The 24,454-nt window shown below is 43.6% G+C and overlaps 1 protein-coding gene across 1 annotated transcript in view; it reads right to left on the bottom strand.

Annotated features, from left to right (window-relative positions):
- Nucleotides 1-626: 626 nt before the first annotated feature.
- The window catches only part of PINX1 (PIN2 (TERF1) interacting telomerase inhibitor 1), an 82,042-nt gene continuing 58,214 nt past the window's right edge, over nucleotides 627-24,454 (bottom strand). Inside the window, exon 7 of the mRNA XM_065879297.1 lies at nucleotides 627-1,100. Coding sequence (XP_065735369.1) covers nucleotides 627-1,100 — 474 coding nt within the window. The remainder of the gene's footprint in view (nucleotides 1,101-24,454) is intronic.

The following is a 24,454-nucleotide window of genomic DNA, read 5'->3' as shown; positions in this document are numbered from 1 at the left end:
CCTGTGAGAGTGCTGGGAAGTTAAACTGCCCCCACCGTCAGCTCACCTCTTAAACTCCTCAAAATACACGGCTGCCACTGCTTAGTGGAAAAGACAGCATTAAAACAAATTCCCCATCAGAACCAAACCAAACCAGACCAAAACAACTCTCTGATTTGGGAATGTAATGATATAAAAGCAACTTGGCAGAAACATATGGTTGGCTATAGAACAAAAAGAGCTATCTGAATGCCAACTATTGCCTCTTAATCCTTTAATTAGACCGAGTCCTTCAGCAGGAAGCACAGTTCGCTGTTACTGAAAGAAATCAAGAGCAAATACAGACTGTGAGAGACCTACACATACAAGCACGTGCACATAACGACGTACTCACACGAAGGGGAATAAATACGGTGGACTCAGAGTCTAAGAACGAAATGTATTTGTTTCTGAGAGCCATGGTTTGGGACACTAAGAAGTTCTGGGAATCCGATTTGGGAAAGCGTGAGGGCGAGATGCAGCAGGGCCAGGCGTGTCAGAGGCTGTGCGCGGCTCCCGGAGTGAACCGGCTCTGCCATCGGGCCAGGGAGTTTGCCCCAGCAGCACCCTGACAGCTGAGAAGCCAGGAGGCCCTGGCTCCAGAGAATTTATTTGGAACCTTTCTTCTTTTTCCTCTTCTTTTTCACTGGTGTTTCATCTAGTGTACCATCCTCTGCTGTCTCAGCTTGCTTCTGTCCCCTTTTCTTTTCTTTCCTGTTTCTGGGCTTCGAGGGAGGGTCCCGGTCATCGAGTGGCGCCACGCAACCCTCTCCACCCTCAGAAGCAGCACCAGAATTCCCGTCCCAGCGGGGGTCTCCCAGCTGCCACTCAACTTGGTCTCCCTTCTTCTTGGCCTTGGGGTGGGTGCAATTCTCCACACTTTTATCTTTCGCCTCTTTCTTTCTTTTCTTCCCTGCTTTCTTTTCCACTGGGGTCTCTGAAGCCTCTGGCCCCACGGCCGTGCCCTGAGCCTTACTCTTGCGCTCCGCCATGCGCCTGGCAAAGTACTCGCGGATGGTGAAGGCACTGGTGGTCATGGGGGAGACGTCAGTCTCCTCTGCAGCGTCGGGACTGAGCTGGCCCTGAGGTGGGGAGAAGAGTAACACCGGTTACGCATCAGCTAGTCACTCACCACCGCCCGGAGCCCGCATGGCTGGGGGGGCCGGGCTCCCCCTGGACCCCTCGCCGGCCGTCGGGTAGAGCTGAGCCGCACGGTGCAGAATGCAGTGGCCACGCGCACCAGCTGAGGGCCGTACGGGTTGGGAGGCCGGGGAGTCGGAGGCTAACTTCACAAGGTAGATGGTGAGTCGCCTGGACGCCATTCTGACAGAATGGCCCCTTGGCCACAACCTTATAAATGGCAATGAAGTTCCTAGAGTCTCCATCAGAAACAAGGACCCTAAAAGCCCGGAGCTCTGGCGTGTCGTCAGACACCTACTTGGTCTCGCTGTGGATACACAGGCCTTTGCGCCCTGACCCACAAGCTCAGACACCACGTGTATATGGGAGCCCCTGCTAAACCAGGAGCCACGTGCCAGCCTCGAACCTGGTGTGTCCAGAGCGTGGCCCTCTGGCCGCTCGAGAGAGGAGGCACCGGGGCTGGAAGGGCCCGTGTGCCCCCTTCCTCCCGGAAGGAACAGGAGAGCTGGGGTGCCCTCTGCCCTCAGCTGGGGGTGGGAGACATGAGACGCCCCCCCAACACACTGCCGTGAACTAGACACCCATGGCTGTGTCCGTCTGCTTCTAAATGGAGGAATTACTCACTCATAACCGCCGGGATTAAGTGTGGTTTACATTTTAATTTTACATAAATACACTCAGTTGTAAGGCTTGAGAAGGCTTGAGAAGAGGAAAACAAAAATGCTAACTTAATAGGCTGGGATAAAAATCAAATGCTGGTATCACACCATATAGGTTGTGGCTGGCTGGCAGTAGGGAGATGAAAAGGTGTGCGTGAAAAAGGAAGCACCTTCAAATGGAAGCATATAAGGACTGTGCTTTAGGTAAGGTCAGTGTCTGGAATAATTCTGCCCACAGTCTTTTAAAATAATCAAACCCTTAAACAAATACACTAAACTTAGGTTTTCATAATTACCTGGCTTCTCCCTTCACATTCACTTATTCACACAGCACGAGATGGGTGGTCCGACCCTTTCATGAGGTGGGAAAACAGTTTTCTGAATAAATCAGTTTCCAAATTAGGAGTCTGCAAATTATTCTGAACTGGGCGGGCAAAGCTCTGCTTGTGCAGCTAACTTTATTACCACCACACATATAACTGGACCACGTATTTTCTTGTTACAGCAGCACTCGAAACCCGGCTCAGTGGGATCAAAGTAGCGTCCCGTCTGAAATTTCGGCTGAATCAGTATTATATCAGTGGGCAATTGGGCTCTGAATGGCCGCTGACCCAGCAAGCTCTCCCCAAAGGGTACCTTACCAACAACATCACAGCTTATCTCATCAGCACAAACCTTATTTTACTCAGGGCTAAAAACACAAAATCACGTAGTCAGTTTCTTAAATTTCAAAAGGTAAAATGCAGAACATGTGGAATAAACCAAATGAGCTTTTTAAATGTTAGCTATCAATATTCAGTTTGGGCTGGAATCCCATGAGGTAATTTTGAGAAAAATTTAAAAGTAGCTGCCACAGAAGCCAAAAACACAAGGTCACTTTGTCTTTTTGTTCCTCAAATGTTGAAAAAGAGCTGAAATTTTGCACAGCAGGATGAAAAATCTTCTCAAGGCTCTCCTGATCCCAGCCAATCCCCGCCTGATGGACGAGAAAGGTCTTGCCTTCCGTTTAGTAACGGCACACAGCCACACACGGCACGTCTCCATGAAGGAGGCCTGTTTACATAAAATAGGTCTCACTTAGCTTCACAGTATGAAAGGAGTTTGTCTTACGTGGGCCACCTCCTCTGGAGTGTATCTGTGTCTCAGGAACTCAAATTCGAGTCATAACCTATGGCTCCTTCCTTGCTCACCTGTTTATTACCTTCTGAATTCCTGCTTTTAACAGTTAAATCACAGGAACTAATTACTGGTATTAATCACACTTTTAATTACTAGAAAATACAAGATCATTTTTGAGTCACTTGTTGAACTCTGCGGGTCTTTCTAATCCTCGAAAATAACTCTGCTCGTAATCAAGTCCTCTGGTGATAAGGATTTTAATAATCATGGGCCACTGCACACCAAGCTCAGCGGGGCGTGGAGACAAGCCAGAGAGGTGCCAGCACCCAAGGAAAGTGGAGGCGAAACAATGACTTGCAGGGGAGAGTGGTGGGCAGCCTCCCACACTCCAGGAATGTACCTGTTTTGAAAACCATGGAAACAAAGGAGGAATAGGTTGCAGACCTGACTGCTGTAGAAGCAAAGCCCAGGTCTCATATTTCATGACTTTATAAATCATAAACCCAGTTTTACTACAGTGATTACAATCCCTGTTTCTATATTCTCAGCCATGAATGCATGAATGTGAACAATGTACACCTTTTTAAGAAAATGAATACTTTTCATATCTGGTCTCTTCTTCAAAGTAAACAAGTACTGAGAAAAGCACCGGCAACTTTTTAGTACTCTGAAATAGCAACAAACTCGCTTCTTCCCACATTTCCACTAAACGTATAATGCGACCCCCCCCACCAAAAAATAAAAAATCTGTAATACCAAATGTGACTTTCACTGCTTCATAAACTTTGAGAATCCCAATTTGCTAACAGTGTTCTAAAATCTAGTAAAATAAATTTACAAATAACTTGAAAACTTCCTGTTCCATGCAAAATACTAGCAAGGGAGGTATGGTTAACTAATGATCTTATCGAACATTTGATTTAAGCTTAGGGATTTAGGAAACCTTTTCTTTTAAAATTCCAATTCCTGCTATTAACTAATGGAGGGCCTTAGATAAATCCCATAACCTCTCTGGGTCTCAGTTACTAATCAAGTCAAATAAGTAGGTTAAATTAGACCTGAAAGTCTAAAATTTACTGAACTATGAAATGACATTTGGGCTGGCCATCCCTCTGTGACACCAGACAGCAGAGGAGGGATAGTGAGGCTCTATAAGCAGGTAGCAGATGAGCTCAGCTCATAGGCCACTATCACCCCAACTGTCAGGCCAAGATGCAGGAGTGACAGCAATGCACCTACAAGCCCATCCACAGAGAATATTTTACACCACCTGTAAGAGAGCATACAGCTGGAGAGCAGATCTAGTAATACTACTTAGGAGAACAGAAAGGGCCAAATACTATTTTGCAACGAATAATTTGTAAGCATTCATTTAAAAGAACTGACACTATATATTAGAAGCTAAAATCAATAAAAGCAAAAAACTGGGGTGACTACTAACTGGAATATGAATCTATTTTAAACCTAAGTCCTGGAAATCATCCTAATATTTCTAAGAAAGGTAGAAAGAAGCTGGAACTTTTAAAATGATAATAAATTCCCATTTTGTACTTAAGGTTTTGAAGGTTCTCTTTTTAGATACCTTGGCTTGAAAGTCTCCACTGATCCTTTACATACCCTAAAAATTTGTGTTCTCAAGAGGCAGAGAGTCGGGAAAATACCAATGAAGCTATCCGGATGGAAGCGGAAATGTGATGGGTTTCTGGAATGAATGACCTGGCAATCTCTCCCTCAGCTTCATGCCTCTACAGTCTAAGATTCCTTAAGTCCTGCTTGAATGCCAAGAGATAAAATAGCTGTCCAGTCACGGCATACGCAAGGACAGTCAGGCTTTCCCCTGGGGACAGTGAGGGATAGAGTCTCTATAGTAGGAGCTAGGTAGGGGTCTCTCTGTAGAACCTCCAGCTTTTCTGTTGGCCTTGATGTCCCATCAGTTCACTGGTCTCCTCACTCAGCTGGGGAAGGGACATGTCGCCTGCAGCTGTGCATATCCGAGGCCATGCAGTGCACCTAAGACGAAGAAGCTTTCCAAAGACACAGTTCGGTCAATGAGGGGAAACGGTAAGGGAATCAACAAAACAGTTTAAAAGATCTCTCCCTAAATTTGTAATATATCCACTACTCTACCTCCCTTTTTGTTAATTAAAAAGAAAGATCCAAAGCTACATTGAGAAGCTTGAATTATTTTCCATATATTTTAAAAGCTACCATTTTAAAAATATAAAATGAAATAGTCTGTGTTGTTCTAAAAACACTGTTTCATGGGTTAATCTTGTCTGTCTCAGAAAACCCCGCAGTGTTCTCATTTCTTTCAGAACCTATGAGTGTACAGCCTGTGTTTAAAAAAACATTTGACGATGGATTTTCCCAAGTGACAGCAAGGGCCTTAATTTCTACCCCAACCAATAAACACTCTGAGGGTCAGAACCCAGGAGGACTGCTCCCCAGCTCACAGAACCTCAGTGGCTTAAAGCCAGAAGAGCCCGGCGGAACTACTCCCTCCATCATGTGTGGAGACTTGACCCAGAGTGCCCGCAGCCCGGTGCACTGAAGAAAGCGGCTATCATTTCTTGAATGCCTTCAGTGTGGCAATCACTTATTATCGTATGTCACCTCACCTTGACAGGGGTAGAAACTGAACCTCAAAGCACTTAATATTCAGAAGGCCTGACGGTGGGAACTGGCAGAAGTAGGATTTGGCCCAAGGCTGCCAGACGCAGAGCCCGTCCTCCCTCCACGCCCTCCACGCCAGCATCCCAACTTCCGGCCTGCATCACACAGACCCACTTGTCACTGTTTCTCTCTTCAGAAATCATCCCAACACTGAAGTACGTATCAATTGGTCCATGCTCAACTTTATGAGGCAGAAGTTAACTGATGCTAAAACTTCAGGTTGAAAAAAAGGCCACAAGAAATAGATACTACTTTCTAAATGGAAAAAAACTCTATTATCTAGTTTGCAATTCATATAAATAAAAAAATAGCCTGAAACCAGGCTTAAGAGTTGTTGTTTTTTGTTGGTTTGTTTGCAGTACGCGGGCCTCTCACTGTTGTGGCCTCTCCCGTTGCGGAGCACAGGCTCCGGACGCGCAGGTTCGGCGGCCATGGCTCACGGGCCCAGCCGCTCCGCGGCATGTGGGATCCTCCCGGACCGGGGCACAAACTTGTGTCCCCTGCATCGGCAGGCGGACTCTCAACCACTGCGCCACCAGGGAAGCCCAAGAGTTTTATAATTAGAGCTGGAGAATCTTAAGGCCTCAACCTATCTCTGGCCATTCTGAATTACAAATGGGGTAGGGGTGGGGGGCGGGAAGAGTTGGATGCAAAGGACACAAGACCTTGCAGAGAGAGACACTTAAGAAATTAGCTATCATATACCATAATCATCTCAGGTGCCTGAAAGATGCATGTCGTCTTTTCTCAAATGGCTACAGAATGTCATGAGTTTGTTCTTCGCTTCTTTTAGGTACTCTGCCTAGAGGCTTTGCAGCTCAGTGAGCTGTCCGCTCAAGCTCTTCTGGGTTCCCAGTCCTCGGTGTCATTCAAACATGTCTACTGAGATGGATTAACAGTGAATTGCCCAAATATAGAGGATTCTCTTTATTATTCTCAGAAGAATGTTGTTAGTAACTTTTGGGGCAGGGATCACAGCAGTTTGCATAGAGAATTCAGAGAGGTGTTTGGGGCAGACGCACCACAAGCATAAAATCTTACCAGTTGTGATAAGCATACAGTCCAGGATGAGCTTTCGAAGGCACAACGCTTTAGCTCACCAGCCTTTCTCATATGTCACTGCCGATCTTAAGTGACAACATGATTGAAGTCTTTTGATTTCCACGTTGCGACACAGGCTGCAACAGTAATCCTTCAATGAACTTTCTCATTGAAAGAAAAAGCAGACAGCCAGAGCGCAAGGGTAATGGACTTAGCAACAGGGTCATTAGCTCTGAGAACTACTGCCCGTGATGAACAAATGCACACTTCCGCCCCAGCCTGTGCCATCAGCTTGTGCTGCGTTAGTCTGTGAAGAGTTAAGAAAGCTTGGCAAGTGAGTAGTTTGAAAGAACACTTGCGTCTTCTCTACACTTTCCGGCAGGACAGCTCTGACAAACCCAAGTTATGTCTTGATGTCTCCTGGGAGGCAGAAATTGCGCCCGTCCACTTAGGACAGCGATGAATTCAGGTATGAAGCCATTTCAGGTATGAAGCCCGTCGAGATGGGGGCAGTGCTGAGGTGAGGGGGTGCCAGGACATGTGAGCACAAAACCCTTCGCCAACAGAGGGAGCCGAAGGCGCTGCCGCGGTCGCCTGTGATGCTCCCCGCGACGCTCTTCCAGATTCTTCATACACAGTTGTGTGCGTCACTCCCTTAAAGATCAAGTGCAAAGCTGCCTCCTTCAAGAAGCTGGTCCCCTGTGAACAACCTCCCTTGGTTACTACTGTGACTAGCAATTGGTTACTTGTACTTTCTGGTTTTGTATAATTTGCTTTCTAAGCATCTTCCCAAGGAATTTGTAAGTTCCTTGAGGGCGGAACTCATGCCTATTTCATTTGTGTTCAGCACAGCCTCTAATGAAGAACAAACACGTGGTGAGCGCTCCAGGAAAGCACAAAAGACACCAGCCCCAGGCAGATCCAGGCTGGGAAGCACTCCCAGCCCCCCACTGAACCAGAAGCTTTGTATTTGTCAGCACAGATTCCCCTGCGTGCCAGGCGGGGCTCCTGACTAGAAGGGGCTTGGAAGGGTGGCAAGCAAAGAGAGAACCAGCATTTTGCAGTGGACAGTCTTCCCACCCAGATGAAACCACACTTCTAATCAGATGCCACCTTGCCTCCCAGTGCAAATCGCTCCGCTAACTTCTGCAGGTGCATCCCAGTGCCTTTTAGTGTGATCAGCCCATCACTCCCTGTGGCCCTGAGCGATGAACAGCTCAGTCAAACGATCCATACATGTCTCTTCTGGTCTATTATTCCACATGTCATCAGGTCACCTTCTGGAAGATTAGGTAAATCGGGAAAATGGGGTGCTGTGTTTTATGGAACTGTCACATGCATGATGTGGGGCGGGCTGAACATCAGCAATAAAGTGACATGCGTGGGTTGTGACTGTTCTCGCCATCAAGAGAAGAGGCTGGAAAGCAAGCGAGTTCTAGAGTACATCCAAGGCAAAGTCAGGAGATCACTCTGAGAAGACAAACAGGTGGACCAAGTTCCACGAGAAGCCCCCAGCGGCAGGCTGTTAAGGTGCAGCCTACACGCTATCTTGAGCTGATCACACAACCTGGGAAGCTGTGCATTCCCGCGAGTCATCAGAATGGATTGCCTCCAGAGGTGAAGCAAGGAGCGATCAACATGTTGGTCATAAAGCAGAGACTGTGCGACTATGTCAGCATCTCTTCTCCTGCTTTCTATGGCACCTTTTTGGTTTCCACATGATTGAAAACACTGTTTCACTGACAATGAGCTATGTTTGCACTCACAAGAAGTTTACTCAGGGGTAAAATCTGGTGTTTTTTTCAAGATACCATTCACTCACTCACATCTGGAGTTAGGATAAACACACAAAGTCTCAGAAATAACCAGCCTCAGGGAATCTGCCTGGGAAACACAATCACTCGCTTAGCAAGCATCACAAGAGTTAAAAACAAATACAAGACTCCACTGACTGACGGGAAGTTTTGACTTGAAGAGGGGTTAAAAATTAAAAAATACAACAACAGAACTAGAATTACACAGCAACTCTTAACTTTATGTGAGTGTGTACATGTGTACAGTGTGTGTATGCTCATGCAAACAGGTTCTAGGAACCCAGGACCTGTGCAGGGGTTCCAGGAGGGCTCTCTGGCTGGCACGTGCCCCGAGGGCCAAATCCGGCTGCCCCCGATCAGAATGGCTTTTACATTTTAAATGGGGGGAGGGAGGGGGAGAGAATCAAAGGAAGACTATTTCATGACATGAAAACTATGTGAATTTCAAATATCAGTGTCCATAAATAAAGTTTTGAATTTCATCAGTAAGAAAAATTTGTTTCCTCTCTAGTATATAAGTAAACATAACAGATGCTATGTAAATATTTGCTGAATGAATAAAACTTATTATGAAATACAGTCTGCTTTTTGGAGATGTTAGATGCACGTGAAGTAGATACACACACACGGAGGTGGTTGGAGGGCTCTGGGTTTTGATGAAGTTCTCAATCTCAGTCTCTTGTTAACTTACTGAATTATGCTAGTGAGGGATAGAGAGGGCTGCCATCTGCCGTTTGATTTCTGGCAGACAAGGACGAAGTTTGCTTATGAAGTGATCTGACATCAAAGAGAACTCCCGACCCACTGTGAGCAGGCAGATACCTCTCTAACGTTAGGCATTAGAACCCTGCCTGGAATTTACAGACTCAGATAAATGAACTGGACAGCTCAGAGAAGATAATGGGGAACTGGAAGGGACAGAATATCTTGCTTTTCCCTGAACAACAGCAAAGAACTACAAATAATGCCAAATTCCTCGTAGGAAGGCCAGTGCTAACAAAGCTGTTCATTTTTTTTTCCCACTTGCCTCATGAGCTGCTCAAATTACCACTCATTACAGAAAGCCAACATAAACGTGCTTTAAAAGGATGGTTCTCTATGGCAACAACCTCTCTCAAGTAACTGACATCAGAGCTACTGACAAGAGTCATACAGCCTCTGGGGAAAGAGAGGGAAAAGAAAAAAGGAGCAGGTTTCCTGCCTCCCTCAACGGTCTTAAGGCCTGGAAAGTTGCAGTGATCCATGTGACAACATTTCACAACACATTGGCCGTTACAAGATAAACGAGGCTCCTCCAAAGCTAGAAATGATCAATGTGACATAGGTACCAAGTTCTTTGATTGAAGCCTAAAAATAATCCAAACTGGCTATCATTTATGATTCTAGGTCAACTGGTTCTGTTCCCTGCTCTCTGGAGACAGGACAAAAAGCTTTTGTAAGTAGTTGAAGCCTAATGCCTGAGCCTCCAAAAGCAGAAGCAGAGGCTGACGAAGGGCCTGTCTCTTCCACCTTTACTCCACTGACTTGAAAATCGCTTAGGAATCATTAACAACTCAAATTTAGGCTCCTTATTATAGAAAGCATAGCATCTTTTGAAGATTTTAGAGAACGTACTATTCTGAAACAAGGAATAGAGTATGAATAGTTATTTGGAATAAGAAGAGAAGGGTAAATTAATTCAGGTGAATGAAGTTACTACTAAAGTCCTCTCCCTCAGCTCCTGTATACTATATGGGATTAATCGTTATATTGACCTCTTTTTAACTGACCAGAAACTAAAGTAACAAATATTTAAAAAATACTTCTAGGAGTAAATTTGGTAGGGCAAAATAATTCTATGTTTAAAGGATATTTAAGTTAGTAAGAATAATTAGATAAAATCCTGAAATCACTGAGTCGTGTAATAAAAGTAAATTATACAAAAAAAATAAGATCTTGAGGAGGCTGAGGTCCAAAGTTGTGGCCATCCAGTCCTTCATAAACATCCACTGAGCAGCTCCAGCAGCTACTGTTTACTTGACCGGGGCCGGGGCCCAGAGAGGAGCTCCCATCTGTGGGAGACACACAGTTAAAAAAAAAAAAATTATAAAAAGGTCTGGGTAGATCTCATGTAAGTGTTCTTGCCACAATAAAATTAAAAAAAAAAAAATGCAACAGGAGAATTTATTTTTTAGAATAGACAGAAACTAAACAAGAAAACCAACTACAATACAACTCCATTCAACAAAATCTCTAACCAATTAAACCGAGATTACAATTCCAAAGAGTTCATAAAAATTAAAATTATTACTGCTATTAAATAGATAATTCTCATATATTATTATCATATATATTTAAGTATATCATCTCTTAGTTTCATGCAAGCTATAATTTTATTTTATAAGCAAGAAACCTATTAAGGAAAAAGAACAAGTAATACTGCCTCCTTACCTGCTCAAAATCCAAAAAAGTTCCTTAAAGCAAGACCTGCCTCTTGTTTGCAGCCCATAACTGGCTCAGCCTCTGTGGAGATTCAATACCCTGCATCACAGTGCTTCCCAAACTACCAGGGGTGAAGGGCCAATTATTTTTCTTCTTAAAATCTCCTATCTATTATGGGCCAAGATTTTTGTTAAAAACAAAAAAATTAGAAAACAGAATTTCAAAAAGACATATAAAACACAAGTTCCAATTTCTAAAAATTAATCACACTACTATAAAAGCTTCTAAATGCTTACTCTCGATTTCTGTCCTGTCACGGGCTGGCCTGTGGACGATACTTTGAGTGGCACTGGTATAAAATACTCAAAGGAAAGTAAGAAAGGTGCTAAGTTCAGTGTAGTAGAAGCGCCCATGACCTGGGTGTCAAGAAATCTGACTCACATCTGAGAGAATGTGTGATCTTGGACAAGTCACTGTACTTTCTGGGCCTCGAAGCAAATCGTTTGCAAAACAAGGAAGGAGGGCTACTCGGTGACTTTTTTCAAACATGGTTTTAGCAGTGCGTGTCTTTCTCCAGACGAAATCTTAAACAGAAGGCCAATGTGTAACATACCAGGGGAACAGTGGTTGAGGTGGCGTTGGGGGAACGCAAAGCTCATGTCCTGACCCTCCTCTCCCTTTGTAAGGCCCCCGAGGCATCCTTGACGAACTCTCAGGGCTTTACGGAATACAGTTTGAAAAGCAACAGCTATGTTGTTAGGGTCCATTATAATTCTAACATTCACTGTAGCCTAGATAATTTCACAGCACTCAGTAACAGGACACTAAGAAACTTGCAAGAATAAAATTGGACCTTTACTATTATATAATAAGCACAATTCTTAAGGTGTCATTAACTTTTGGAATTCCAACAATTGGCTGTTTGTGAGCACTGGCCAGTGACCAATGTCTTCCAAAAATGGTAACAAAGTATCAAGCCTGGTCTCTTCTATACTGTAAAGTTTTATGTTGCAAACTGGATCTTTATGAGGATCCAGATGACTGAGGATGAAGGTGAGGTTGACTGACTCTTCTGGGTCTACCTGGTGAGGCTCCAAGGAGGACCCAGAGGGGAGATGGTAACACCTACACCCATGTCACCAGTGTCCCTACCATGGTCACTCCAGACTATAGCATAAGAAGCGAAGTATCACCTCACCAGCCACCAGCTGCGCTAAAACCCAAAGGAAGGTTCCTCTTCATCTTATTTTCATTACATCGCAGGATGAAAATCTGGGAGAGAATGTTATTTCTGCTTTCCTGCCATAACAGAGGGGCAGAAGGAAAAATGAACCAATATTTCACTCTTCTCCTCCAACACTGGGCCATCTAGGTATCAATGTTTTCTTATCACAAAAGCTCTTAAAACCATTTGCTTGATCTGTCAACAAACAAAAAGCCAAATCTAATCCTTTCGGGCAAACCTACAGAAAGTCTAACCAAACAAAACAGCCCAGTGACTTACAGCTCTGGTTGTTTTGGTAGCCCTTGCCCTCAGCCCTTGCTTCTTTTTCTTTTCTTCTGCTCTTTTAATTCATGTCTTATTATGAAGTTATGTTTGTTGGTCTAGAAGACAACATACATTTTTACTGCTACTAAAACAACCTCCAAAAAAAGCAATGACCCACTTTCTCCCTTCTGGCCTTACAGAAAGTAGAGGCAGGCCCCCAAGCCCCGTTTGAAGTCCTTGCTTCCAGGAGATGGTCGGTTTATGTCTCTTGTCTGAGGACAGGAAAAGGATGCACTCTCGGCACCGTGTGCTAGACAGAGATAAGACCAGAGATTTCTGTCCTCAGCACCTTATCAGCTCTTCCTGCTACTTTCCAGAGTGGACAGCACCATGACTGGCAACAAACTAGCCTAAGGGGGGCTGGGTGGTGAGCAGCTTGGGGATTGGAGGGAGTGAGGTAGGAAGGGGTGCAGAATGAAGAAAAGAGGTGAGGTTTTTAACATACCTTAAAATGGTTTGGCTCAAATAAAACTGTCTTTTAAAAAAACCACAAATTTTACATCTCATTTTGCTAAAACTGCAGCAACAGGGACAGAAGTTTTTACAAGAACTTCCTTTCTGGTTGGAATGCACCACCACCTTCCTTGCTTTGAGCCCTGCCCCTAACTGCTTTGTGCTACTGGCTCCCGGGCACGTAGCACAAGTCCGATCTGCTTGTCGATGTTCCAGCCAGGGGTCTATAAACCAGAGGCTGCAGAGAGAATGCTTCCTACAGGCACACGTGCCTCCATTCAGACAACCAGTGTTTTCTGGGGCCACTCACCACTCCATTTCCGTATCGCAAAGAAACAAGCAAGGCTTTGAGATACTCTTCCAAACATAGGAGGATGTCACTGATGACCTCTTTGGGGAACGAGGCTGCTGGAGCAGCTAAACTGGGCTGAACTGAGCAAGGTAATTTAAATCAGTTATGGCCTCGGTGATTTCTAAGGAACTCATGTGAAAGGGCTACAGATTTGGCAGTCTTCTTCTTTTTGTTAAGTAATGTATTTAATTTTATTTATGTGGCTGTGTTGGGTCTTAGCTGCAGCTGTGGGATCTTTGTTGTGGCATGCAGGTTGTGGTGCGCAGGGTTTTAGTTCCCCGACCAGGGATCGAACCCACGTCCCCTGCATTGGAAGGTGGATTCTTAACCACAGGACCACCAAGGAAGTCCTGGCAGTCTTCTTTTTAAAATGTTTTTAGCATGTAAATTTTCAAATATAAGGAAAAGCAGATAAACTAGTATAATGAACACAATGTACCCGTTACCCAGCTTCAAAATTTATCACAACCACCATCACCATTATAACCATCTCTACTCGTATTAGTTCAGAGCAAATCAAAAGTATCATATACTTTATAAGTATTTCAGTATGTATCTCTAAAAGACAACAGCTCTAAGAAAAATCCACAACTATATTATCACATAAAAAATTTAACAAAAATCCCTTAACATCACTAAGTATCTAGTCTGTGTTCACATTGACTTTATTGACTTTTAAGTTATTTCTTATTATAATTTATTTGAATCTGTTTCCTAATAAGGTTCATATATTGTGATTGGTTGATATGTTTCCTGTCTCTTTCAGACTATAGGTTCCCACCCCCTGTCTTTTTTGTTTTTTTCAAGTTCTTGCTGATGGAACCAAGCCGTGTGTCCCACAGAATTCTCTCAGAATCTGAATTCTGCTGAGTGGATCAAATACCATTTAGGGTCACGTCAAAAGAATTTAGGAACCAACTTGAAGAGGTTCTCACTGGGCAGATGGAAATCTAGAAGGAGGCTTATTTTCCAGCACAAGTCGCCTGATGACAAACTGGGAAGGATTCATAGTTAAGTGAGCCTGAGAAACAAACCTGTGCTATTCCTCCCTTCAGTTCATAACGCACACCATCATCTGAGAGATCGGCAGTTGTTAAATTTCAGAATTTCCAAGGCTTATTTCACTTTGGAACCCTTTGGGGTATAACACCCCTGGCCATCCCATGGAATTAGCATACTTATGCTGAACCTACTCTGAGACGGTCTGCTCACACAGATACTGCCATGATCTGGATAAAATGAGTAGTTCTCCTAAATCTTTGATCTACCTTGGCCTGTCTAAGGGGGTGAGCTTTTACCAAAAATGGCAGACACCTGGTAGGGAGGTGAAAAGAGGACCAGGTAAGCATTCCGTTATGAACAACCAGTCTGCTAGGTGACTTCGGGAGAAAAGGCTAGCTCTTCCCTAGCTATCCCATTATTGAAATGGGAATATCTGTTCCCAGGCTTAGTCAGAAAAATCACTCTTCCACCTTGGAATAGACGGTGGCAGAGAAATAATATGTCCTAAATCATGCCAAGTATGTAGGTATCAAGGTTAAAGACTGCCTACAATATAACCATATTTTCTCCTTGGGATTACGTGCAAGCAGTAAGAGCTGCACGGTCTCACCAGCGGGATAACCAAGTAAAGAAGAAAGATCTGGAAATCGGGTTCCGTGTAAAAAGTCTGTGCAAAGTTCAAATTACAGCAGTGAATAATTTACAAAATAATCAAGAGAATAAAAATGGAGAACCTAATCAGGAATCAATGGACATATAACACAATTAAAATTTAAGAAGGCAATTTCTTAAAAAAAAATGAACCTGACTTTGCAACAAGTTGCTTGAATCCTTTCACAGAAGAAAATTCCGAATGACTTTAAAACACTGTAATCTGACTGTACATAACCTAATGGGATATACCCTAAGGACAAAAAGAATTGGCAAAAAAACCCTTTTTTTTAAAAACCCCTCAATGTACTTTTTTTTTTGATAATCAAATTATAGATGTTATTCTGTGACTACAGTACATACAATGGGAAATAAGCAAATGAGTAACGTGATATTTTAATGCTTTTTATTTCTAGAATTGATAGATTCCAAGAATCTTACTGTGGATAAATAAAGATAAAAGATTAATGAGGTTAAGTCTTGTGGTCCTGAATTTGAATAAGCAATATGAATATAGACTCATACTTTATCATCAAAAAAAATTACAGTTCTATCAGTGTTCTAAGGCCCAGGAACAAAGACCAACTTAGTAGCAGTGAGCAACCCTACTGCCTAGATTTGGCCTCTAAATATCATTTACCACAAAAAGGAACCAGGGAGAAATGGATGACTCCAAATCTGGGGCAGCAAATGTACAAGGTGGGTCTGAAAAATCTTATACCAGGTAGAAGGAGTGATCAAATACCATTTAGGGTCACGTCAAAAGAATTTAGGAACCAACTTGAAGAGGTTCTCACTGGGCAGATGGAAAATTTCATCATAAAAAATAAAGATGACAGGGCTTCCCTGGTGGCACAGTGGTTGAGAGTCCGCCTGCCAATGCAGGGGACACGGGTTCGTGCCCCGGTCCGGGAAGATCCCACATGCCGCGGAGCGGCTGGGCCCGTGAGCCATGGCCGCCGAGCCTGCGCGTCCGGAGCCTGTGCTCCGCAACGGGAGAGGCCACAACAGTGAGAGGCCAGCGTACCGCAAAAAAATAAAAAATAAACATGACAAATGCAACACATTGGAACATAAATATATTTCAATCCATGAGTGATACAGACAAGGAAAACTCATTGGTCCCTTTCAGAGAACGCTAAAGAAGCTCTTCCATTTGAAAACTGGTAAATAGAGGAAATAAACAAAATATTACTTATTTATTACCCCTAGGTAATCAAATAGTAGATATGTGAAAATCTCTATTCTAAATTTCATTCTAAAAATTAGGGAGGAAAAGAAAGAGATATGGAGAGGGCATCTACAGATTGAAAGAAACTTAGAGATACATCAACCAACCATTATATGTGAACCTTACTTAGAGCCTGACTCAAACAAAGAAACTGTGAAGAAAACTAAAATTGATGACATTTATGAAAATTGAAACTCTGAACACTTACTGATGATAGTATGCAATTTTTACCAAGTTTTACAGAGTATAATAATTGTCTTGGAGTTATACATTTTTAAAAAGTCCTTTATCTTTTAGGGATATGTCCTGAAGTACTGAAGTGTTCGTGGGTGAAATGTTTTGATTTCTGGGATTTATTTATAGTAACACAGGGGGGAGAAGTGTGTAAGTGTATGGGGTGCTTGCTCGTCTCTACCCACCTTTACAGTCTAGCCCTATAAATGTGCTTGTTGCTCCCCAAAGGCCCTTTGCTTTTTCAAGGATCTGTGTCTTTGTGGGTATGGTTTTCTTTTCTCCTTGCAAGGCCTTTCAACCTGGCAACTGCTACTCCTTTAAGACGACACACATACGTTACCTGCTTTAATCTCTGCAAGGTGAATTTATCACTACATCACGCGTGTCCCCAGACCTCTTGCACAGCACTCAAGGCCTTTGCTCCAATTGATTCTGCACATCTCTGACTTCCCAACTAGACTGTGAAAATGGGTTGTGTCTTATTCGTTTAATCATTTGTCATTCAACAGTGCTCTTGGATGGTAAGGAGAAACATCTGAGTTAAGAAGAAAAAGGAATTGGAAGGGTCTGGATCAGGGGAACTAGAAATGAAGAAAGCAATTAAAATAACATTACTCAGAAGAAGAATGATGAAATAACGATAGATTACACTGCAGGGAGTCGTGACCAAGCCTCGAGCCTCTTTATATATAGCCTGTTATATAGTTATATAGCCTGTTCTACAGCCTAAACTACAGGATCTAGTAATTGGGGTCCATTAAAAAAACAGAATAATACAAATGCTATGCTTTTGACTCCCTAAAAATGTAATTATCATCTTAACAGGGAGGAAGGGATGGGATGGGCGTGAGGGTGACAATCTCAAATTAAATAATTGCTTTAACTAAATGAATAACGTCACTGTTTAAAAAGTACATCATACATTTTTAAAAAAGCTTTTCTTAGGATCACAAAGTAAGCAGGTAAACAATTTCCAATATGAAACTTTAACAACTTTGGAATAAGAATTAGATGAATATCTAAAGCTGATACTCTATTTACAGGTTTCAGTGATACATAGGAATAAATTAACTGTACTGATTTCCAAAGTCTACTCAACAATTTCCTGTAAAAGCTACCTTCCTTTTAGAAAGGGCACTGACATGACTGTTCAGATTGTTCTTAGGTAAAGTACCTTCCCCAGGTCAGCTTTTCTGTTTGAGAAATAGAAACCCCACTAAATCTAGGTCACTAAAATCAAGACATAAAATAAATTTAAGTACTTGTTAAAAGCTATGTAAGGGACTTCCCTGGTGGCACAGTGGTTAAGAATCCGCCTGCCAACATAGGGGACACAGGTTCAATCCCTGGTCTGGAAAGATCGCACATGCCGCGGAGCAACTAAGCCCATGGGCCACAGATACTGAGCCTGTGCTCTAGAGCCCGTGAGCCACAACTACTGAGTCCATGTGCTGCAACTACTGAAGCCCACACACCTAGAGCCCGCTCTCCTCAACAAGAGAAGCCACCGCAATGAAAAGCCCGCGCACCGCAACGAAGAGTAGCCCCCGCTCGCTGCCACTAGAGAAAGCCCGCGCGCAGCAACAAAGACCCAAAGCAGCCAAAATTAAAATAAATGTATATATATATATTTTAAAAAGCTATTTAAAGTTCAGGCCCAGAAAATGCTTCAAAACCAGTCAAGTAAAACTGAGATCCTCCATTTGATTTTAAGAGTTGGAATGAGAATTATAAAAGGAGTCCTGGACAAAGGTCAGGGGACACAAGTGACTGCAGGCTGGCTGTCACTACTGCTACTACGATGCTTAAAACGACTCCTTCTGATGCAGAAAAGATAAACTTGTCAAAGGACACCAGATGACAAAACAAAACCCAAACACTCTGGCCTTGTGCTGTTTGCAGAGCCTGAGCGCTGTTCAAAGAAATAAAACTCCCAGTGAACTTCCTGCTCGTGGCTCACTGGGCTTCAGATAAGAAGTAACAGAACCCCGACTAACAGAAAGACCTACCAGCGTGCTGACTCCCAATAAACACAGAGAACTTATTTATCATTTACATCTTATGGAGGAAAAAAATTACCTGGAAAATTCCTGTAAAGCTTTAGGTTAAAGATTGAGTTTTAAATAGAAATTTTTGGCCGTTATAAAGTGGATCCAGTGGAATTACTTAGGATTACAATTTAATGACCGATAAACATTGAGAACTGTATTAAACTACACCTAGAGCTACTAGTGAAATCTTACTAATTTAGGGCTGGGCTTAAGCTTCTCACATTATCTCTATGGCCTAGCAAATAAACAAATCAGAATCCTCCTTAATACTTTACTTTACAACCAAAGTCTACAAAAGACAAGATTCTTAAGCTCTATCCAATAGTGTTTCAGTGATCAATTATCCAGATGACTTAATTACAAAATAGTCTAAATTACAAAGAACTCCTAAGGCTAAGATAAATACTTATTTAAATTTCTTAAAAGAAATGCTTTCAGGTGGCTTCAAGAAATTTAGGAATGCTCATTTATAAATATTTGCTGTACTAATTATAATTAGTTCTTATCAAAGCAATCCCACTGGAACAGTTTAAACAATAAGCTGGGGTTGAAGCTGTTTTTCACCTATGGAACAAAGGTTCTTAAACCCCACACATAAATAAGAAATGAAAGAAAATCTTAAATACAAATCCTTTTCACAACACTGAACAAACCAGTGTTGGAAGATCAATTTTTAAGTACCCAATTTATGAGTGCATGCTGTGGTATATGTCTATCTACATCTCTCTATATATGTGGGTACACACCTGCCATGTGAGGACGGAGTAATGCATCCTAAGAGGAACAAGCAATGTACCGTGAACAGCTCTTTCCTCCTTAGCTAGACAAGTGTTCCAATTTGTTGCCAGGGAAATCAAATTGAAGATGGCAGGATTGGTTGCCTAAAATTTCTGGGCTGGGTCTATTGCTAGGAGATGAAGGGATTTTGTATGGCTAACATGTCAGAACTAGGACACGGTCAGCAGCAAGATTAGGCCATCCATTTTAGCTCTGAAGGTGCACAGATTCCACAGGACCTGAAATGTTCAGATTATACTTAGGTAAAATAGCTTCCCTGTCTATAGAAACAGAAACCTCACTGAATCTAGGTTACTGAAGTCAGACACAAAATGAGTCTAAGCACTTGTTAGAAAACTATTTGGAGTTCATGATCCTAGTCATTTTTTCACATTTTCATTAATCCAAAATGCGCTGTAATGCTTTAGAACTATCCTTCATCACTTGTTTCCTTGTCAATGTATTTGGAGAGTCACTGAAAGGAATTAGTCAGCAGTGTTTTGATGGCCAGAGAAATGACTACTTTCTCAGTTCCTCTGCTGTTCTGTAGTAACTAACCATTGTAAGTCTGTGATGTGACATCTGGTGGGAGAGGATGCCTAAGTTAGGTACAATTTATCATGTGCAACCATGGCAAGAGCCTTACATTTTAGGTGAATTTCTCAGGGCCACTAAGCCTGACAATTAACTGCCAAGGCCACGTCTGTGAATGGCGACACTTTCTGAGGTCAATGAAAAAGTGAAGAGGCCCTGATATTATTCCTTTACTCTTCTTTCGCATAGTTTGTAGCGGTTTACTCTTCTTTCGCATAGTTTGTAGCGGTTCATCTGCCACAGGTAAACAGGGGAATAGTCATAGCAAAACATGGAAGTTGTGTGATTTTTCCTAGGCCAGGGGAGCCAGGGCAGTGTGTGTAGAAACATACTCCCCGAAGGAAAGGAAGAAAACCCCAAAACTCTCAGTCTGGCTGCTGCTCAGGCAGGCTCTATTTTCAGAAAATCAAAACTAGCTCTGGCAGCAACTGCTGTGCTGTATCCCCAGACCCGCCCTTCAGGACTGAAGCGTTTGCTCCTGGGTCAGTCCTCTCTGGGAGCAGCCACCTGGCGTAAGGTCACACTCCCATTCCCGGCGGGCAGGGGCCCGGCCCTAGTGACTAGTGGTCACTGCAGGGCCGTGAAGGCCCAGCATCCTGCAAAGATTTGGGGTGATTCTGAAGAGGTCCCTGTGGAGTCAGCAGAGGACTTGTGACTACATCATGGCAGCCCAACTTCTCCCCGTGCCCGATCCTGATTCCTCCCCCCAGGCACCCCTCCCAGCTAAGACTCCAGAAGCACCTCCCAATACATTTCCTTCATGCTAATTAATGTCCATTTGAAGGTCTGCTTCCCAGGGAACCAACCTTAATGGCGTCCCCACAGCTCAGAGCTCCACTTCCGTCCTTAGTAACTCACCACCTATAAGCCAATGTGTTCATTCTACTGTTTTTGAGCATTTTAAAGATCCCCCGAACTAGTCTTCCTGGTCTGAGTGAATTATCTCATGAGGCAACTGTGTGTGTGTGTGTGTGTGTGTGTGTGTGTGTGTGTGTGTGTGTGTGTGTCAGAGAGAGAAAGAGGTGGTGTGGCGAGGCAGGCAACGTGTGTGGTCTTGGTTACAAAACTGCATAGGTTTTAGCAGTTTACCTCTTACCTGATTTTCCCCACAAGCTCTATCATTCTTAACATGGCATTTTGCAAAATGTAACATTTTTCAAGAACACATATATTGTGTTATAACAGGGATGCCTATATTTGACATTATGCTTTATAATATTTGTTACTGGATGTTAATACTTTGGAAGAGCTTACAATATTAACTACTGTCTTTGTGAGTACATTGTGAGTTACATGAAGGCAGGAACCATTTACCTGGTAAAGAGCCAGGCAAGAGGCTCCTAAATGATAAAAGAGGTGTCTCAGGGCTTCCCTTGTGGTGCAGTGGTTAAGAATCCGCCTGCCAATGCAGGAGACACGGGTTCGAGCCCTGGTCCGGGAAGATCCCACATGCCGCAGAGCAACTAAGCCCCTGCGCCATAACTACTGAGCCTGCGCTCTAGAGCCCGCGAGCCACAACTACTGAAGCCTGCACACCTAGAGCTCGTGCTCCACAACAAGAGAAGCCACTGCATTGAGAAGCCCACACACCGCAACGAAGAGCAGCCCCACTAGAGAAAGCCCGTGTGTAGCAACGAAGACCCAACGCAGCCAAAAATAAAATAAATAAATGAATGAATAAATAGATAGATAAATTTTTAAAAAAAGAGGGGTCTCAGCAGGGATGGTAATTTATGTTATAAAAGGATTCATTGTAGGGTTTAAAAAGTGAATGTATTAAATGTATTAAAGGATGTATGAAGATGAAATCAACAAAATCCAGAGTATGGAAAATCCTATAAGACAAGAAATTCAAAGTTTCTTCAACAATAAACTGCAAAGAAAAAAGAGAGGAGTAATTGGAACTTATAGGTTAAAAGAGTCTAAAAGACATTATCAATTAATTGCAATATACAAATCTTAGGATTCTGATTCAAACACACACACACACAAACTAAAAAATTAAGAGGCAACTGGGAAAACTTGAACACTGACTGGATTTGATGACATTCAGGAATTGTGGTTCATTCTTCAGGTATGATAACGGCACTGGGATGGTGTATTTAAATAGTCCTTACCTTTTAGGGATGTATAATGAAATGCTAAAATCAGATAACAAGATAGAGTGATATGATGTCTAGGAATTGCTTCAATAATTGGAGAGAAAGTGGGTGGAGTACAGCTGACATAATATTGGCCCTTGAACTGATCATTGTTGAGCTGGGAACAGATAGGTGGGGACCCTTACTATTCTCTCTACTTTCCCTACACTTTAAGTTTTCCATAATAAAATGTTTTAAGGAGTGAATGTACGTCTTGTCTGCCAGTATATTAGAACTGTCTCCGGAGTGTAGTGAGTAACCCAAGGCACCTACTCGTGAGTGAAAGCGATCACTAACTGGCTGGACTGAAGCTGGCAGTTCCATTATCCTAAGAGATACCACCTCGGGCTCCCACAGAAGGGACAAGGCAGAGGGGAACCCAACCGAGGCAGAAAGGTAATCCCATCTGTGCACTGACTCGGACGGGAACACAGAAGCCAGCAAAGCGGTGTGTTTCCCATATGAGATCATGGATTGGCCACCAAGAGCCACTGCTAATGTTAGAACAGGGTTTTTCCCTGAAAGAGTCACAATTCCTCTTGCTAGCAAAACAGGAACTGAGCCTAACAGGAATATTATGTAATACCAGGGAACTGAGGAGACTGGGAAAAGCAGGATGAGGGGTAGAGAAGAGCACAGGATGAAGGTGGAGGCGGGGAATGGAAACTGCTCGTGGACTCGTTAAAGGGGCCCAGCCCAGGACGGCTTCCTGCCAGCCTCACCCCTTCCAGCCAGCTCCTTCTTTCCCTCCATTACCAGGCAACTTTTAGGCCACCAAAACATGCTGGGGGAGTGAAAAAGCCTATCTTCTCCATAGCTGACAAGCAGGACTGAGGGGATGCTAGGCAAAGAGAAGAACAGAGGGCCAGCAAGGTGGGGAGGCAGGCCGATGAGCTCCCTCCACTGTCAAGAGAGCAGCGGTCCAGCGAGGCGCCTTCAGAGCACAGCCAGGGAGCTTGGGGCCCATAAGCAGCACGTTCCTCAGGCTCCGCGGCAGAGCTAAAAACGCAAGCTCCTGAAGAGACAAAATGTGCGAATTTTTAAAAAGGTGCACCACAGTATGTACACGGTGATCCTGCTTTTGAGACGGCCAGGAAGTGGTGGATACCATCTCTAGCACACGCACAGTCCTCCACACCCCAAGGTTTAATTATGGTTACCGCTGGGTGTTTGGATCATGGCTTTTTTCTTCTTCTTAAAGCATACCTATAGGCAATAGTTTTTCTACAGCGAATATTTACTGCTTTTATAATAAAAAAGTCATCTGAAGTTTTCACACACACACAAACAGAAAACCCCCCACAAGCTTAGGGCAGAGCGCTCTTTCCTCCAGGATAATTGCACTTAGGGCAGACTGCTGTCGTGCCAAGTGGCAGGTGTGGCCCTTGACTCTGAACCAGTCCCAGGAGGCATTTTCTGAGTTCCCTCTGCCACTCGCCCAGCTCCTTGCTTCATCCCTTTCATCTCCAGATGGTCCCTATGCCTCTCTCAAGCTTCCTCCCCGCCAAACCCACCAGCTCCTGTCTACGGGGATTCTAATGAGACCCAAGGAAAAAAGCCTTCAATCACATGAAGTGACAGGAGAAAGTAGCCAAATTACAACGAAGGAGGCTTATCAGGAAGACACGGCTCCAGGGAAGAAAGGCTTTGGCAGACGTGGATAGGTCCACAAAAAGAGGACCTCACAGCATCAGGTGAAGCGTGAAAAAGACCAATTAATAGAAACAGCAATGAAATGAGAGGCAAGTGAATATACAGCGAGTGGGAACAAAGTTAAAAAGTGTGACTGCAGGGAAGGCCCAGGACGACACGCACATTTTGCAAGCCGGTACTTCACTGCTGAACTGATCAACACACACAGAACTGCTCCTCCCTCGGCATTCCTCAGCCCAGGGAGCCACACTACCATCCATTCGTGCAGCTGCCTGAGCCGAGTCAGACCCTGAGTCCTGGGGCATCCACCCCACCCCCTGGTATCACTCAAATCTGTTCCTTCGCTCCAGCTCTCTGCCACAACCTTGGCTCAGGCTTTCCATGCCTCTTTGGAACAACAGCCTCTTCACTGAATTGCCTATTGCCTCCTCCTCCTGCCTTCATTCTTACTTCCATATTTCCTGCAGCCAAAGGATCTTTCTAAATTGCAAAAATAATCATGCCCCTTCTATGCCTCAAATCCCTCAGTTGCTTCCAAATGCACGCAGACACTATGGTCTAAGTTCCCGGCACGTGTCTGCACAGGGTTGTCTGGAAAGCCTTGTCTTCCAGCCCACTGCACTGAAGAGCGCCTGGCACACAGCACACACTCAAGAACTGTTCATGATTAATGAAGGAAGTAAAGCATATTCACAGTAAAATAATCTTACTGATTGAATTTATGAGAGATTTGCAAATGGTGCACCATATGCAGACAAGGGACTCTTGCAGGTTTGACGATAATTTTAAGATCTTCAGACTAACAGTTTATCAACAGGTGAATGTAGTAGAAAAAAGGCACTAATTAAGGCAGGGGTCCCCAACCCCAGGGCTGCAGACTG

Source organism: Phocoena phocoena, chromosome 6 (assembly GCF_963924675.1).
Source record: "Phocoena phocoena chromosome 6, mPhoPho1.1, whole genome shotgun sequence".
Taxonomy (NCBI): domain Eukaryota; kingdom Metazoa; phylum Chordata; class Mammalia; order Artiodactyla; family Phocoenidae; genus Phocoena; species Phocoena phocoena.
Note: the sequence above shows the minus strand (reverse complement) of the source record. Positions and strands in the feature narration are given on the sequence as shown.